Raw genomic sequence first — 18,121 nt, forward strand, 5'->3', positions numbered from 1 at the left:
GCAGAAATCATTTGAGGCAGAGACTAAGACTGGGATCATGACCAGCTTGGGAAGAGAACGAATCAAGCTTGAGGTCTAGTCCCGAGGGGGAAAGATCAGTCAAAGGGGAAGGAGTCAGAATGTGACAATAGGGAAATATAAAGAAAAACAAGGAAATCACCCAAGAATTCAGTTAAAAATCTTGAGTATGAGCAAATAAACCAAAAGATATTAACAACAAAAGGGAATATGACTTCCATCAGTAAAATAATTCTAGATATCTGTACATAGACATTATAAGTCACAGGAAAATGAATTAGTTCTCTGATACCGTGTGGATTCCTGAGAGAGTGGAACATGGCAGGTGTACCTGAATGATTTAAAGGAGAAGTAAGAATTATGAAGGGCTATGGCTAATGGAACAGATGTAATTGGAAGAATAGAAAAAACTTGAATCCGCAGTGGCAAGTCTTCAACAAAAAAGAGAATAGCTGATTGGGAATGCAAACACACAGAAATGAAGGACAATCTGAAAGAAGAGAAGTGAAAGCAATAATGTGTTTCTTAAAATATGATTTCAAAGGTAACTTAAGGATTATAGGGCACACAAAAGAGTAAATACAAAAATCTGAATGCCAAATAAAGAAGACTGCCCAGAACTTGAACACAGAAAACTAAAGTACCAATTGAAAGACTCCATAGATTGTTTTCAGAGAGGGAAAAAACCCATTCTGATGCAAACTCCAGGATGCATGGTTGTTAAAATATACAACTTCAGTGTCAAACAACAAATTCTGTATATTCCCAAGAATAAGTCAGAGGCATGGTAGATGTGATAGAGCATCATGCCATATCAAAGAAGTGCTGCTCAGCATCCCCGAGATGCATCCTGATAAAATTCCCAAACCCTCTGATCCCCGATGTCTTCTAGAAACCCCATCATTTAGATCTTAACAAAGACAAGTTCCAGGTATAGAAGTGAGAACAGAGTGGGAAGTGTTGGCTGACTGGTTCTGATGGCAGTGGAACAAAATTACGGAGTCGGATCGAAGACTGCATGAACACTTGTGTCGTGGATCCAAGATTGTCTCATACATTATTACAAAGGAGCCTGGAATAAGGTCCTCTCAAAATTTGTAGCATTCATTTTTTTGGATTTAAAAAAAAAATCATTTGACCCAAATTTCTGAGTTCTCTGAGTAGAATTTGTCTGTGCCAAACCTGGGACTCATAAACTTTAGGAAAAATATCTTTTGATCATTGTATTTCACTAGAATGGTTTCCTTTGTACGGCTCTGTATTTTACTTAGTTCTTTGACAAACATGACTCTAAGGAGGGAGGTTTCCCAGTCTGCCTGTCCCCGGGGGCCAGAGTCTGACAGGCCTTGTGAGGGTCCATGTGAATGCAGGCGTTTGGCTGTGACCTGCAGGGCTGGGCTGACCGTGCTCTTTTTTCAGGCGGTCACTTTGTTCTTGCTCGGTTTTCACATCATGCTCAGCCTTTGCTTATTTTGCTCATTTGCATTTCATTCTTTTTTCTACCTTTCCCTTATGTTTTAATCCTGCCCCATTTTTTCACATGACAGGAGAAAGCCAGATCACATCAGGTACCAATTAGCTTCTTTTCTTTTTCCACCCTTTCCAGTGTTTTCTTTTGGCATGAGAAAGCTCACAATTAACCTCTGTTGACATTTCACGTGGATTACTTGCAATGGATAGAAAGTCTCTTTTTATACCAAATCTGAACCATCAAGATGGAAGAGCTCTTGGGAAGATCTATCACAGGGTCCTATCCCGTCCCCAACAGAAATAGACCAGTCTCTGTCCCACTTCATGGTGGCCTGCGGGAAGATTGTGGCGGCTGTGGTCAGTATGAACCCCTAGTTCTGTGACCAAGAAATAGTGAGTCTTTTCTACGTAGCTTCCAGAGCCTTTTGTTACCATAGTCTTGCTTTTAAAAAAGACAAAAGGGAAGCAAATAAATGGAATTTGACATTATCAGCATTATATAGGCTGCCCACATTCAGGCATACTCCTTTTCAGCTGCGGTGTCTCCCATAGAACATGAATGAATTAGTCCTTTAGGCCATCTCTTGAAGCTGAGCTTAGTGTGGAAATAGGAAGCTGACCTTTGTTCTTGACTTCAAGCATAGCTGTGAGACTAGTGTACACCGAGAGCTGAAGTTGGTGGGGCGGACCATTTGGTCGCCTGCCCTCCAAGAAAGTCCTCATAATCTACTCTTTAAAAAAAAAAAAAAATCAACAGGAATATTTCATTTTTCCTGATTTAATTTTCTGGCCTTCAGTCCTGGCTGTCTTTCTTACATATGAAGGGCATGATATAAGCTCAGAGTATTTCTATAATTGTCTTAGGCAAACTTTGTTTCCTTTCCTGAAGTTCATGTATTATATGCCTTTGGCTTTCATCGTGGTCACTGAAAACAGAAAATTCTGGTGTTCACATGATAGCAGCGTAGCTGGCATCCCACAATGTTGGGTCACAATTGGATGTGGCCATTTGAAGTTGGATTCTTCACTTGCTGAGAGTACTCCCAGGATCAGGAATTGTATAGATTTCCTTGTTAGTCGGCAGACCTTCGTATTTCCCCCCCTTCCCAGCCACTGCTCACACGTTCACACTGATCCCTAACAGAATCTGGGGGGGGGAAAGAATCTAGAGTCAGCTGAGAGCCAGGGGGTGTAGGTGAGGACCACTCCTTGAGAGCCAAAAGGAGCGATGATTCCACCCACCCTTTTGTTGTTGCTTGTTTGCTAAGTTAATTTGCCTTCTTCAAGTGTACAGAACTGAGCAGAATCTCAGCAGACTGGGCCAGAGCGATGTCAGGGTAGAATTGCAGAGTGAGTGCACATAGTCCGCAAACAGAATTCCCCATTGCCTGTAGCAGGGCCAGGCAGATGAGCTCAGCGGCCATCTTTCCCGTGATCCTTTTTGAGAAGAACATTCTAAAATAGCCGCAAGTTTGGCAGCTTGTCACATATTTCCCATGAGGCCTTGCATAAGCAGAAGCCCTCAGCCACTCTCTCTGTCCGTGACAACACAGCAGACGGAGGCAGAATTGAGAGTCGCTCTGCGTCCCTGAGCGAGGGCAGGTATTTGAGCTTTACCAGAGATTTGTTCCATTGCATGTTCTCCAGTGTGGCTGGGCTGGGCTCTCTCTCTTGCGTGTGTAAACATCACTTTAACCCATCTAACCAACTGTGGTCAGGAGCAAAGAGTAACCCCCGAATGTCCCTTCCCTGGCCTGCACTTTGGGGATTTTCTCACAGAAGTGACTTGTACCAGGCTGGCACTTGGGTAGCTGTCTTGTTAGATGGCAGAGGCAATCCAAGAGAACTTAATAGCAAAAGGAGGAGCTGGCTGAACCCACCGCCTTGGGATGGAGGTTTTACTGCCTGCAAGATGTGGCTTTCATCGTGGTAACTGGGGGGCTCTTAGGAGTCGCACTTGTTCTGTGGAACACTTCTGTGTGTCGTAGGCAGAATTTCCACCTGCTAATAGATTAATTACTAACGTTTGAAATCGAAGCCATCTTCCGCGGGGCTAATGGAAAGTGGCTGGAATGGCGTAGCGTGAAGCTCGAGGGATTGTGCTTCCTTTAGTGGGTGGCCTGTTCCAAGAAGGGGGGCCCTTTGGCTTTGGCTTCTTGGGGCTCAGAAGGAGTCCATGTTAGCACATCAGATCTTTTTTTCTAAGGAGATCCCAGGCACTCTGGTGAGCAGGAGCAGCGCCTGTTGCTGCACAATGCATAGGGAATCAGCCTGGGTGACTAGGGCTTGTGGTTTGGAAGCATTCAGAGCGGCAGTGGGGGATGGCGTGGTCTGGAAGGACTCACACCCCCGGCCCCGACCCAGGCCTGGATTCCGTTTTCTCTAATAAAGTCTGATGAGTTGTCTGCTCCCCTTCAGCAGGAAAGCTTAGCAGTTAGAAAAGAGTATTGATTGATGTTTCCTGTGATGGATGGGTGACATGGAATAGAAGAGTACCTTCTCATCCATTCTTTCTCCCTTCTCCACTCCTGCAATGTTCATCTCCATCCAGACGCTAAAAATAACAACTCCATTATTAGAGTTCTTTACAAAGAATTACTTCAAAAAGATGGGGTGATTTTTTTTTTTTGCAATGCAAATTTTTCTATTTAATATAGGAATACTAAAGAATAATATTTGTTAGAGACTCATGTGCCATAGAGGAACTAATTCCAATAACGTATTTCCTTTAATCAGAATTAAACTCTGCAGTTTAAAATTGCTGGCTTTCTCCTTTTTCATCCTTCTGTTTTGCCATATGCATCTCCTACTGACAAAAATGGTCATGACTTAGTTCTAAAAACTTCATTTTGTGGCTGATTTGAATTAGTTTTCCAAAAGTAAAAACATTATTTTGATCAGCAAATGAGATAAAAAATGTTTGCAAATAACTCGATTACTTTCTGTTTGTTTAGACGCTGGTTCTCAATACAGAATAATCAGCTAGTATACCAGAAAAAATTCAAGGTAGGTACCGCTCAGGCCGCGGCGTCCTGGCCATTTCCAACGGCTCGGGCCGTGAGTCTTCCTGAGCAGCCGCAGACTTCGGGAAGTGCCCGCTTTGTGCTCAGCCTCACGTACAGATGCAAAAAAAAAAAAAAAAAAAAAAGTGCAAACGTGAGCCTTGCCCTCCGAGCCTGAGGGGGCTGACTTCAGATCTGGCCTCCTGCCCTTCCTGGCTATGGAGGCCTTGCACGCCGTGTACCCTGAAAACAGGGTGAATCACAGCCCCCGCTGCCACACAGCACGGCCATTGCAGAGCGCTCGGCGTGTAGGGAGCGCCACCTAAACCTGTTAACAGAATGGGGACTGACACACTCAGCCACTGGGCTGATCTCGGGGAAGGCACTGCTGGGAGTGGGGACCAGGAAGGCTCACTGAAGGACGTGGAGTCTGAGCTGCACCTGGCAGAGATGAGGGAGAACTTTCCAGGCCTCCAGCCCGGCCTTGGGCAAACCGAGGGGCCAAAGTCATGGGTGGAAGGGGCAAGGAGGCAAAATAGGGATTGATCTTTCACCCTGAAGGCGACAGGAAGCCAGTGGGGTTTTGTTGAAGGGAGGGAGGGTTATATGGTGTGATCCGGCTTCCCTTTCAGAAGGTCACTTGGGGAAGGACCGGAAGGGAGAGACTGCGCAGACCCCACCCCACAGCAGCCATTACAGTAGCTCAAGCATGTGGGCTGAGGGCCTGGGCTGCTCTAAGAGGAAGGGGCGTATGGGGGAGATGTCCCAAAGATCTGACTGGAGATGGTCCAAGAAGACGGCAGCAGGGTAGAAGGGAGGCTGGGAGGGAAATCTGGGGCTCGGTCTGGGGCGTGTTGAGTCCACGACATGGATGTTCATGAGCTGGTTGGAGATGTCAGGTTGGAGGGCAGGAGGGGTGAGGGCCGCAGGACGGATCTTTCTCGGATCTTTCTTGGGATGAAAATTGAACCCGTGGGAGCTGGGGTGATGGCCCAGGGCTGTGGCCTTGTGGAAGGAGGAGGGGCCCAGGAGCGAGTTTGGAGGGGGAGGAGGGTTGGGGAGAGGGGAGCAGGGTTGGAAAAGTGGAGGAGAGGCTGCTCCCTGGCCCAGGCTGTCAGCAGGCAGAGACAACAAGGAGCTGGCCAGGGAGAGATCAGCCTCTGGAGAGGCTGGTGGATGATGGAGCTGGACCACAGGATTTTAAGGGGACGAGGGGGAGCAGTAGAGGCTTCTCCTGTTGGCGACCTCCTCAAGGAGCTTACAGTGAAAGGGAGGCGATGGGCTGGCTCAGGCCTCCATGCCATGGCTGTGGGCGGTCGAGAGGGAGAGGGAAGATGAAGGGGGAGCGATGGGATGATGGTCCTGCTGGATGGCAGAACCCCACCTGGGTCTTGGCCTTGGCAAACAAGCCCGTGGCTAAGCCCTGTGGCCTTCTGGTACGCCTGCCTGTGGCGCAGCCTCTTGGTTCAGAAGAAGCTCGTGGTGGCTCTGCTCGGTTGATGTCCTCAGGCTCCTTCCCCAGCCTGGGGCAGGTGGGGGCTTTTTGTCTCTCGCCCATTGTCCCTCAAGGCTGGCCTCAGTCGCCCACCAGCTTGTGCTTCCCTCCTAGGACAATCCCACGGTTGTGGTGGAAGATCTGAGGCTTTGCACTGTGAAGCACTGTGAAGATGTCGAGAGACGGTTCTGCTTCGAGGTGGTCTCACCCACAAAGTGAGTCTAGAGCATTCCTGGTACCCGAGGCTGGACCCTGGGCCCCTTCCCCTGGGGCTGGATGGGGGGGCAGAGAGCATATCCCCTGCAGAGGGGGGTGTGCAGGCCCGGCACCCATCACTGATCAGCACGGTGCCATTAACTTTGTCCCTTGTTCCTCAAGGGCAGAATCTGTCCTTTGCCTTTCTTTGCATCCTGGCACTGAGCTCTAGGCCTGGCACGTGTTTACTGGCTGACCGGCTGGGGTGGACTTTTGCTACCATTTGGGCACATTTACAGAATTGCTGCCCTGGTTGTGACCACTCCTTCAGGCCTTCTCATGGCCCAGAAACTGAACTAGGAGTCAGGCTAGTAAGGTTGGCGTCCGTGCCCTGCTCTGGGGTGCCCATGAGCCCACAGGCTGGCATTGGTGGCAAGCTTTCGTTTTCCCCTTGCTGCAGCCTCACTGGCGGGCACTCTGCTGGGGAAGCCATGGGACTTGTGTGGGGTCCCACAGCCGGTAGCGTCCTGGCCGAGTGCAGGCCCAGCCCTCCAGTCACTGGGGCATCCCTGGTGCCTTTAAGGGTTTCCAGGCCTGAGAAAGGACCCAGAGTTTCATCAATGCCCAAGTCAGTGGTTGGTCATCTTGTGGAGGGAAGAGCTCAGAATCCCTCAGACAACTAGTGGGGGTGATCCAGCTGTCGTTTTCTGGAGCAGGGATGCCCCCAGCCTTGCCATCTGTGCCAGGGCAGCCCCTCTGCCTGCCCAGGAGCCTGACTCCACACCTCGGTCTCTTTGCAGAAGCTGCATGCTTCAGGCCGACTCCGAGAAGCTGCGCCAGGCGTGGATTAAGGCCGTCCAAACCAGTATCGCCACTGCGTATAGAGAAAAGGGGGATGAGGCGGAGGTGAGTATTGTGTGCTATCTGCTGGGGGCGTTGGGAGCCCCTGGCATGGGAGCCCCCCAGGACCCCACCATCTTAGAGGCGGGGGAGCCCTGAGCGATGTGGTGGCAGTGTGCAGATTGAGGCTGGAACTTAAGAAAGACTAGACCATGGGGGGGGGGTGGAGGCTGGTGGGAGCCCTTCTGCCCATACTGGGCACTCACCCAGGCCCCATTAGAGTGGAGCTGTCTGGCCCTGGTGGCTTGCAGGCGTTCTGGAAGATGTGCTGCCTCCACGTAGGCTCCCCGGGAAATAGTCTCCCCAGCCAACCCGGAAATGGGGCCTCCTCTGGGGCCGGCCCTCTCCAGGTAGTCCTCCTCCCTTGGGGCTGCGGGAGGTCACCACCCACCGGGCACCGTGCCCACTCAGGAAGCTCAGAGGGCAGATCGTGCCTCCCCCACTTCCTGGCGGTGTGAGCCTGGCCAAGTCATCAGGGATAATCCCTCCCCCGGGGGTTGTGAGGATCAGGGTTAAGCATGGTGGGCCCTGGAGCACTCCCACAGCTCTGTTACTCCTGCTGCAGCTTCCATCCACACGTGGCCCCTTAAGTGGGGCTCCTCCCGGTGCCCCCTTAGCCTCTCCTTCCCTCATCCTGTTCCCCTGTTGGGTTACACTCTGCAGTCTGCCTTGTGGATGCCTCTCCCTCCGACCAGCCAGCCCTAAAGCTGCCAGAGAGCTGGCAAGGGCTTGAGAGGATTGGACAAATAGGGAAACTGAGTCCGCAGAGAGCGGATTTGGTGAGAGTTAGGAGCTTGGCGGCAGGCGCAGGATTGGCTGACCCAGCTTCCCAGGCACTCGGCCCAGCCGGGAGTTCAGCACGAGGCGCTGTCAGGGGACGGCCTGTGCTTTTCTGCGCGGCGTCTCTTCTGTGGAACTCCACCTTGGCTTGTCTGTAGAGTATTTCTGTAAAGTAAAAATGTACGGAAGCTCCAGCAGAGGCGCACGCCTGAGAGCTTGCTTCTTCCTTTTCCTTCCCCTAGAAGCTGGATAAGAAGTCATCTCCCTCAACGGGAAGCCTGGAATCTGGGAATGAGTCAAAAGAGAAATTATTGAAAGGAGAGAGCGCTCTCCAGCGGGTGCAGTGCATTCCCGGCAACGCCAGCTGCTGCGACTGCGGCCTGCCTGACCCCCGGTGGGCCAGCATCAACTTGGGAATCACCCTGTGCATTGAGTGCTCAGGTATACACCGGTAGGTGCTCTCCTCCCCCCACCCCTCCTCGCCCTGCTGAGCCCCGGGCGCAGGGGCCCCCTCGGGCTGTCCTGTCTGCGTGCCGGGGAGAGCCGCTTCTGGGGGTTGGAGGCTTGCCCTGGTGCTTGTGAGGAGTGTGGTACACACGTGGGGGGCTCGGGGCCTTGTCACACGGCTGTGACGGGCGAGGTGGGCCGGGCCGGGGAACGCGCCGAAGGGGGAAGGAGTTCCGAATGGACCATCTTGTTTATTGATGCCGTTCTCTTCTGTTCAGGAGTCTTGGGGTCCACTTTTCCAAAGTGCGCTCTTTAACTTTGGACAGCTGGGAGCCCGAGCTTCTCAAGGTACTTGTAGCTGTTTTCACTTTGCCAACATTTGGGGGTTCTTACATCACTTTCATTTCCATCTCTCTCCCTTTCCTACCAACCGAGTCTCCCTTGACAAAAAGCATAAAAAATGGGGAACTATCTCTGAGCCCCCGGAACATATTGAGGTTTTGGAACTCTCCAGGTCCAGCCCTCCAAATGCTGGGGAGCAGGGGCTTTGGACCCCAAAATAGAGTGGCGTCTGGGGCTGTGAAGCAAGGGGTCTCAAAAGAAGTTGTAGCTTTAGACCATCTCCAAATGAAGAGGCAGAGACCTTATTCCGCTGCTGACAGCAGCCTAATTTCCTTATGGGACTTGTAGCTATTAGCAGAGGGCTAAGTTCCTTAGTGGAACTTGCCATTAACAAGCAGGAGGACACAATAGGGGAGGGGAAGTTCCTGATGAGCTAGCTATATAACCCCGGAGAGAAGTGGGGTACCAGGAAGTTCTTTTATAGGAGAAAAATAACCTGGGAGGTCAACACCATAACCTGGCCTTTTGATTGGCTGCAGGAACTGGGGGGTCATGATGATTTTGTCAATGCAAGGGATTCCCCAAGGAATTACAAGCTAATCCTGACAAGTGCTCCTCCTTGCTTGCTGTGGGAATTCCAGGGGGCAGCACCCTTACACCAAAGATGGTGGCCCACTAGATACTGCGTAGTAGTGGGGATTGGCCTTTTTCTTATTCCCCCCATCTTCTCCACAAAACTAAACAGATTCCTCCATCATGATGTGCCAGTCTGTGCCATGCCCGGAGTTTGCAAAAGAGGGAGGAGGCTGGGGCTCCTTCGTCCTGTCACATCGAGGGCAGTTGTAGCTCTGCTGCCTGTATCTTCTTGTTTTCATGGCCCTGTCTCCCTGGGCTGCTCCCATTTCTCTGGACTTCTCGGTTCACAAAGCACAGCACGGTAGTGCTCCATTATATCAGTGTGCTGTAATTTGTTTAACCGGGTGATTGGGCGAGTGAGAGGTGCCGTAATCTGTACAGAGGGCATGGGGGGTATTAAAATGGGAGCGCCTTCTCCTCAGGCTTGGCTCTCTGGTTTGAAATCCGCCTGTTGCAGAATCAGAAACGATGTAATACTTGCTGCATGTGTTTTGAGCATTAATATCATGCTTTAAAGACTATATTACCTCTCCTTTGTTTTCTTGCCACTCAGCTTATGTGTGAGTTGGGAAATGATGTTATGAATCGAGTTTATGAAGCCAAAATTGAGAAAATGGGAATAAAGAAACCACAGCCTGGACAAAGGTACTAATTTAGTGTATCCTATAATATCTCTTCAAAATGCAGGAATTAAATGTGATTTTTTTATTTTGATTTTTAAAAAAGTTTTCTTGGAATCAGTTATTCAGTGAACATTTAGTTAAGTGATTGTTCTTTGCTCTGAGGTAAAAATACAAAAATGAAATAGCTCTCAGAGAACTTTCATTCTAATTTAGGCAATAAGGGGCAAAGACAGATTATTATTATTTTTATATAATTGCTTTTTGTTTTAAAAAAAAGAACACATAAAGGTAGTTGTCAACATTCACCCTTGCAACCTCGTGTTCCAGATTTTTCTCCCACCTTTCCCTTCTCCCTTCTCCTAGACAGCAAGCAATCCAGTAATGTTAAGCATGTACAATTCTTCTATATATATTACCACACTTATCCTATTGCACCAGAAAAATCAGATCAAAAAGGAAAAAAATGAGAAAAAAAATCAAGCAATTACAACAAAAATGGTGAATGTGCTATGTTATCATCCAATTCAGTCCCCTCTTTCTGGGTCTCCATCACAAGTTTATTGGGATTGGACAATACAGACAGAATTTACAAAATGACTGAAAATCCATTGTTCCTGAGAGGTTAGCAGAGAAGTGAGAATTAGAAGAGCAGAATTTCTGTTCAGCTCAACAAAAATGACAAGCAAAATGGAAAAATTGGAATCTATATTGGCAAGCTACTGCAAAGAAACAGAGTGCAAACCCACAAAAGTGAAGAAAACCTAGAACTGTTAAAGGAAATATGCACAAGTGGTAAAGAAACAACCTAAGAATCTTCAGTCTCTCCTAAGAACCAGATGGGATGATATGCCTTATTACTATTTTGAAGGAAATAATTGAAGAGATCAGCCCAGAACTTCTAAATATGAATGATATTCCAGTTGAAAGAGTTCACAGTTAATGATGGAAAGGACAAATTCCCTCATGGAACTTAAACAGAGAAAGGGAGTACCCCGAGAGGTTGGGGCATGCCTTTATGTAGGCAGTTCAATTCTAAAGGGGATTTAGCAAAAGAATTAGCTCTAAGAAGGAGAAAGATACCATAAGGCATTGTGCAGGGCTGAGGAGAAATACCAGATGACATGGGGAAGGGAGGAAGGGAAAGACACCATGAGGAAGAGTTCTCTGGTGGCCTGGGATCCCAAAAGGGATTCAGCAAAGCTTGGCTGGACCATGGACAGATTTATAGGGGAAATTTAACCTTGGGTGTGATAGAATTTGGACTTTCTGGCTGGACACAGCAAGGTGGGGCCACATACAGGAAGGAGAGACATCTATCTCCACAGAGCATGGGACCATGAAGCTAAACTTTCAGTTCCCTTCCTTAGGAATCAACTTTTTTTTTTTTTTTTTTTTTTAATTTACAAAACACATGCATGGATAATTTTTCAACACTGATCCTTGCAAAACCTTCTGTTGCAACTTTTTCCCTCCTTCCCCTTGATGGCACATAGTCCAATACATGTTAAATATGTTAAAGTATAGATTAAATCCAATATATGTATACATATTTATAGTTATCTTGCTGCATAAGGAAAATTGGATCTAAAAAGAAAGAAAAAAAACCTGAGAAGTTAAACAAAAATGCAAGCAAACAATAACAGAAAAAGTGGAAATGCTATATTGTGGTCCACACTCATTTCCCATAGTCCTCTCTCTGGGTATAGCTGATTCTTTACTGAGCAATTGGAACTGGTTTGAATCATCTCATCCACTTCCATCAGAGTTGATCATCATATAATCTTGTTATTGCTGTGTATAATGCTTAGGGATCAGTTCTACCAATGATTCATTCTTTCTCTGATATCATCAATTAGACTGTTAAACCATTAGAAGAGAAATAGATCATGTACCTCTCACAACTGTAGGAAAGGGATATGCACATATGTTGAGGTTGGGAAGGGACCCCAAAAGGTTGGGGGTTGCAGAGCAGTGAGGTGTCTCAAAAGAATTTGCAGGCTTGAACCCATAGCCAAGTCAAGGGCCAAGTTTATTATAATTGTAATGCCAGTTGAAGCGGGCTAAAGTCCAGAAGATTTAGCAAGGAACCTGGAGAAAAGGAAGGTTGAAACTCTAAAATACGTAGATCTCATTGACTTAGATGCAGCAATACCTTCTGAAGTACATCCGAGAGGGTCCGTGAGTGTCACGGACTTAGGAAACCAAAGACCACAATTGTATGGGAAGCTGGTGTTTGCCGGAATGAAGAAAAAGACTTTCTCGCACTCTTGAGGACAGGGAGGGACTTTGCTGTTTTGCTGTGCTCTCTGTTTACCATACTGGAGCCTGGCTTGATGTTCTTAATGGCCTACTTCCTAAGTGCCCTTTAGTTGGGAAGTCTTCTCAGTAGATAAGAAACTATGGGAGCTCTTGGGGTGTGGCCAGACCATCCTTTCACAACGCTTCTGGGGTAGTAGAAATCTCTAGAGATGATTGAGTAGAGAAGACACCTAGATCTCAATATTTTTTATCCTGGCCTGGCTCTGATGTCCTTGGTCTACTGAAGGTCCAAGGATGTGTATCTTCCCCTGGGGGAGCTGTCCCCGGTGCTGAAGACTTGAATGCCTTTCTCCACTTGGTGGTATGGAAGGTTGGGCTTAAAGCCTTCAGGACAGTTTGAGTCAGTTATGACTCAACAAAATAAAGCAGGAATGGGGGAAAGGGGAACATTCCATGCTCTCCGGACTAGAAAGTTTCGTGATGTTCAGAGAATGACCAAGTCTTTAATGGTCTCTTTTTAGTTTGGACCAACACTCACTAGGGAATCATCTCATCCATCTTTTGCTTTTATGTATCAGGCAGGAGAAGGAAGCATATATCAAAGCAAAGTATGTGGAGAGGAAGTTCGTGGATAAGGATTCTGCCTCTTCATTACTTCCAGAGGAAGGGAAGAAAGCTCTCTGCCACGGTCGGGAGAAGGGACTCATCACCTCCAAACCGGGACTAGAGGACCAAGTTGGAACATCAGCCAAAAGTTTAGGTGTTGATCCTTTTGGTAAGTAAATGTCTCACACAGGTGGTCATTGTTTTAATGAGCTAAGTTTATGAGTTGTTAGCTTATGGCAGGTAACCCAACTACTTCCTTTTCAGTCTTTACAGGCAATGGTAGATTTCTTTGCTAGTTGTCATTCTTCGTGCCCTTTGAGGTGTGACTGTAATTCACGATGAGCTGTTGGGCCCAACCCCAAAATCAAGCTGTCACCTTGAGCTAGACTGACCAAAAGGGCATGTGGTTCATCGTCTCCCCCCGAATCTAACCCCACACCAACAACTTCTTAATTACCTGACTTCCTTTGTGCTCTAAATCTGCCCCAATAACACTCTTTCCTGCCCTTTTCCCTCCTTATTGCCTGCTCTGTGCTTTGATAATTTGCATGTACCCAGCGGTGGCTGTAAATAGCGACGAGGCCAGGCGGGAATCTCTGTTCTGTCCTGATGAGCTAGATTCACTCTTCTCCTACTTTGATACCTCTTCAAAACTACGTAGTAGTAAGTACTCCTCTCTCTGGCGGAGCCTTCTGAGTCTATGCTAGTGGTCATTGTGTGGTGGGACATTTTTTTTTACCTGTGAACCCATTTGTCTCAGAGCATCACTCAGAACCATGTCAGAAAATCAGCATTTTGCTTATCCTGACGTTTTGCTGGGATCAGACCCTTTAAAAGCTCTCGATGTAAAGACCGCTTTGAGACTCTGGTGATCCGCAGATCTGGATAAGCTAAGTGCTTAAAAATTGTGAAGCGTCTGGTAAATGTATCTCATTGTTTGCAAATTCATCGGTGGTGGTCGAATTCTGGATGAATTGGAGGCCCCAGCTTGAGCATGCTGTCTGTGAAGACCAGTCCCTCCTTGACAGGGACTCATTCCTTGTTTACCTTTTCTTTCAAACAGTCAAAAGCAATGACAGTGGAATCCAACAGTGCGCTGATGAGGCCCGAGAAGGTCTGTCTTCAGTGGTTTCAGCTAATAGCTTATATGAGCCAGGTGGGTTTTTTGGATTACATTGTATTTAACTTGGCTTTGCCCAAACGTATGTCTGAAAATGGCTTTTTGAAAGAGTCACTGAGTAAAGCCAAGGGCCGATTGGAGGAGCTTCCCACTAGACCAGAAAGGTCCCTGCCTTTTCTCCCTTGGAGACCCCAGAGTCAGTGCTAAAGCTCCCACCAGTAGCTGGAGAATGCCAGATTTAGAGTTTTTCCTCCTTTCTTCTCTTTGTCTTGTGTCCCTTGGATACTCTTCCAGGACACGTTAGTCTTCCCGACTGGCTTTTTTCCCCTCTGATGTTTACTTGGTGCCAGTGTTCACAATCTTCCAGTTTCACAGCAGAAACTGTTGTCTCAGCAGAAGCTGGGTCCTTTCCTAGTTGTCTCCTGGAGGATCTAACCATCCACTGGACGGTGACTGTGGTCCCAAGTTGTCAGCCATTGCCCGTCATTTCTGTCTGGGAGAAGACCAGAGGCCCGTTGGGGGATCTGACTGAGGCTCACCATTCCTTTAGGTCCTTGGGCCTTGGAGTTCACCTCTGGGAGGCCCTTTAAGTAGTCCTGCAGGTGCAGTTGGCTCTTGCCAGCCCAAGGCAAGTACTGATTGGTGTGCTCTGGTCCAAGCAGAGTTGCCTCCCAGGCCCCCCGCGAGCATTTCTGCACCACAGATCGTGGCTCATGGATGTGTTTTCTTTCCAGAGGGAGAAAGACGAGATTCTTCGGTGTTTCTTGAATTTAAGCATCTTCATCCAGGACTCCAGCTGTACCGGGCTTCCTTTGAAAAAAAACTTCCCGACATGGCTGAGGCGTTGGCCCACGGAGCAGACGTCAACTGGGCAAATCCTGACGAGAACAGATCCACCCCCCTCATCCAGGCTGTCTTGGGGGTAGGGAAACCATGCGCATGTACCCTGGTGGGGGGGGGTGCATAGAGAAGTCCATCTGGGGAACAATTCCAGGGTGACTTTTGTCATCAAGCCCAGAGGAACCTAGATTTAGAATGGAAAGGGACCTTGGAGGCTGGCTCCCTGATTGTGCCGAAGAGGACGCTGAGGCAGGCAGATGTTAAATAGTTAGCCTGGGGGCAGGATTTGAACCCAAGCTCTAACTCCCAAGTGGGGTGGCTCAACTGCTATACCTGGTGCACCTCTGGAAGCAGCAAAGAAGTGGCTCAGGATTGAAAATGGGTGTTCTGGGTTGTGTTCCTGCTTAATGGAGCTTTTCTGTTGCCGAACCTCATGTGCTCACAGGTCAGATGTTCATTAGCAAAGACTTAAGGAAAACCGTCTCCTTGACGGGGTCACTGAGAGGGAAGGACGGAAAGGGCTGTTTTCTGGCTGCTCCTCCCCAGGGCCAGAGGCTCTGTCAGGTCTCAGGCCCTTGCCATTCATTCAGCTGCCTGTTCTTTCCTAGGGCTCCCTGGTGACCTGTGAGTTCCTCCTGCAGAATGGTGCTAACGTGAACCAAAAGGACGCCAAAGGGCAAGGCCCGCTGCACCACGCCACCGTCCTGGGGCACACGGGGTAAGAGCCAGTGACTGGAGGTGCTATTTGGGAAGGTGGAGTCTGAAATGGGAGGGAAAGCAAAGTCCACGCCCTTCAGTCTCCTGTAAGCAGCCTTGGAGCAGTCTCTCCTGTTGATCAGTGAGCCAGTCATCAAAAATGCCCTTGGGGCTTTGGGCCCCTTCTCTGTGCCCATGTAAATACTGAGGATATCCAAGTGGTGAGCATTGTTTGAGTTCCTCTGTGCCAAGCACTGTCTAAGGGGGTCTCTGCCCCTGTCTCATATTCTATGGGAGCGGAAGGAAGCTCACCACAGTGCAGAAAGCTGTAGGGGTTGGGGGATCACCAAAGGCCTTTGGCAGAAGGGAGGGTTTGGGCTGAGTCCTGATGGTAGCTAGAGGTGAGGAAGGGTGGGCCCAGGACACCAGGCCCAGGCGTGGAGAGGGAAAATGAGCGGAAGCGGTGACCGCTGGGCTCTTGTTATCCTCCACCATGACTGCTGCAGTCCTGACACGAGTGGAAGCCTCTTAGGTGATCTGGGTTGGGCCCTGTGCCTGTATTTGTTGTCTCAGCCACGTGCTCCCCACTTCCCCGGTGAAGATTCAGGCCGTTTCCATCATAGGGGACCCTTGTCCAAAAAACGGCCCAGCCTGTGAGCCCCCGGTGGCTGGCTTGGTCACATGGCCTTTTCAGGCCTGCCCATACGTATCCGTCTTTCCCAGTTAGAAAAGGTGGCATAAAATGCTTGGATCAGAGGGGTGACATTGTCGTTTGTATCCCTTCATCTGCCCCTCTGGCCTTGTACCCAGGCTCCGTCCTTGCCCATGGACGGAGTAGAGCAGGCTCTCTATTGAAAAGCTGCTTTGGGGGTAAACGGAGCCCTCCTCATCCAATCCGTCTGGGCTTGTGGGGGTCCTTCTCTTACACAGGCAAGTGTGCTTGTTCCTGAAGCGAGGGGCCAACCAGCACGCCAGCGACGAGGAAGGGAACGACCCGCTGAGCATTGCTGTGGAAGCCGCGAATGCCGACATCGTGACCCTGTGAGTCTGCTGGGCCACGCCAAGGGGTGGATAGAGATGGAGGCTGCAGGAGCCCGGGCCCTCCTCCTGCCCCTTCTCAGAGTCTGCCCTGGCAGAGGCCCCGGCTCCTGGGGAGTGGGGGTCTGGCCAGCTCACAGCTCTGGCATCAGCCTCTCCCAGAAGCACTGAAGAGACAGATGGAGGGAGGGAGAGACCCCCGAGCCAGGCTTAGCTGTTTTTCCAGGGCAGGTGATCGAGAGGCATATAATGGGGAATTTCTTCACATTAACTAAGTCCTTGGTGAGATCTTCCCGTGGTCATCATTTGATTAAGGCGGATGACTATGCTAGTGAACCAGTTATTTCGTTTCTTGGGCTCTGGAAAGGAGGCCTCTGCTCCCCTAACACTCCCTCAGGCCCTTTGTTAGTGGATCCGGGCAGCATCTTTGTTCCGGGGATCGAGCCCTTGCCACCTGAGTCCAGTGGCCTAGGGCCTCAGCTTGCTCTCACTGACAGCTGGAAGCTGACTTGTTTCCCCGTTTTCCTCCCCCTTATCTTTGGGCCCCACAGCTTAGAGACATGACTCTCTCCACTTTCTACCTTTGCCATCTTTTGCTGGAAGCTCGGTCGTTGCTGCCGTGACATTCACTGGGGGAAGAAGTAGCAGATTTGTCAAGTATGACAAAGCAGACAGAATTGAGGGCTGGACAACCAGGGCCCTGAGGGGAGGGGGTGAACAGCCTGCAGTGACGTAGAGCCTCTTCACCCTTTTGTCTCTTGTGGCCACCCCCTCCCTCACCATCATATTTGTCCAAGAAACCCCCCACCACACTGTGCACCAGATTTTAGGTCTCCCTCTTGGTACCAGGGATGACCAGTACTCTTGCTCCGTGTGTGCCTCCCCTTCTCTGGTCCCACATTTCTTTGATGGCTTTTCTGGGATTTGGGGGTATTCACAAGGAGTTGGGGAGGTGCCCCCCCATATGTTAGAGGAGATCAGTTGGGATCTCTAAGCCATGATGGGAAAGCCTCTGGGATGGTGGTCCCATTGAAGCCCCATGATCCTTTTTGTGAACGTACATTGTGGGTGCTGTTTTGAACAACTGCTTATAGATCATAAGAACCCCTTCTTTTAAATTGTATATTTTTCTGAGTGGACCAAGCACATCTGGGCCTCCTTCCTTATACTCCACAAGAGTAAAGGCAGCCTCACTTGCCGTTCATGGGAGAGCCATGGGGAGGGAAAGGTGCTGAGCTCCGAGAGCCTTTCCTTTTAAGCCAGCTGCTACCTGGAGGAGCTCAGAAATAAAAGCCCTTAGCTTCAGGGATCAGCAGTCTTCCTTCCCAGCTTATTGGAACGAAGCTGGCAAAATCATGACATTCTTGATAGACTTTTTGAAATCTTGAAAGCAGAGTGCTGGCTGGCCATGATTTTGTGTGCCTTTAATCTTGGCTGCGGGGAGGCCGAGGCTGGCGGATGGAGAGAGCTCGGAGCCGATTAGGGGTCCCCCCAAAGTCTGGCACCAGACAATGAGTCCTCAGGAGGTTGGGCCCGAGCAGGTCAGACATTCCAGGGGTAGGATTGGTCTGTGAGGAGCTGCCCCCCCCTTCCCAGCAGACTGGGCCCAGAGGAAGATGAAGGCCGCCGGGTGGGAGCCTTCTCTCCCCAAGCT

General features: G+C 49.3%; 1 protein-coding gene across 5 annotated transcripts in view; it reads left to right on the forward strand.

Moving 5' to 3' along the window:
- ACAP2 (ArfGAP with coiled-coil, ankyrin repeat and PH domains 2) overlaps positions 1 to 18,121 on the forward strand; it is an 87,393-nt gene that overhangs the window by 63,219 nt on the left and 6,053 nt on the right. For 2 of the 5 annotated variants that reach the window (XM_074297809.1, XM_074297805.1), the window contains exons 11-23: positions 1,566 to 1,586; positions 4,443 to 4,494; positions 6,100 to 6,200; positions 6,981 to 7,086; positions 8,103 to 8,311; positions 8,586 to 8,655; positions 9,839 to 9,930; positions 12,746 to 12,942; positions 13,332 to 13,436; positions 13,837 to 13,929; positions 14,628 to 14,815; positions 15,342 to 15,451; positions 16,360 to 16,470. In XM_074297809.1, the coding sequence (XP_074153910.1) occupies positions 1,566 to 1,586; positions 4,443 to 4,494; positions 6,100 to 6,200; positions 6,981 to 7,086; positions 8,103 to 8,311; positions 8,586 to 8,655; positions 9,839 to 9,930; positions 12,746 to 12,942; positions 13,332 to 13,436; positions 13,837 to 13,929; positions 14,628 to 14,815; positions 15,342 to 15,451; positions 16,360 to 16,470 (1,455 nt within the window). The remainder of the gene's footprint in view (positions 1 to 1,565; positions 1,587 to 4,442; positions 4,495 to 6,099; positions 6,201 to 6,980; positions 7,087 to 8,102; positions 8,312 to 8,585; positions 8,656 to 9,838; positions 9,931 to 12,745; positions 12,943 to 13,331; positions 13,437 to 13,836; positions 13,930 to 14,627; positions 14,816 to 15,341; positions 15,452 to 16,359; positions 16,471 to 18,121) is intronic. The other 3 variants (XM_074297808.1, XM_074297807.1, XM_074297806.1) reach the window with 2 other exon arrangements.

This window comes from Sminthopsis crassicaudata, chromosome 3, assembly GCF_048593235.1.
Source record: "Sminthopsis crassicaudata isolate SCR6 chromosome 3, ASM4859323v1, whole genome shotgun sequence".
Classification (NCBI taxonomy): domain Eukaryota; kingdom Metazoa; phylum Chordata; class Mammalia; order Dasyuromorphia; family Dasyuridae; genus Sminthopsis; species Sminthopsis crassicaudata.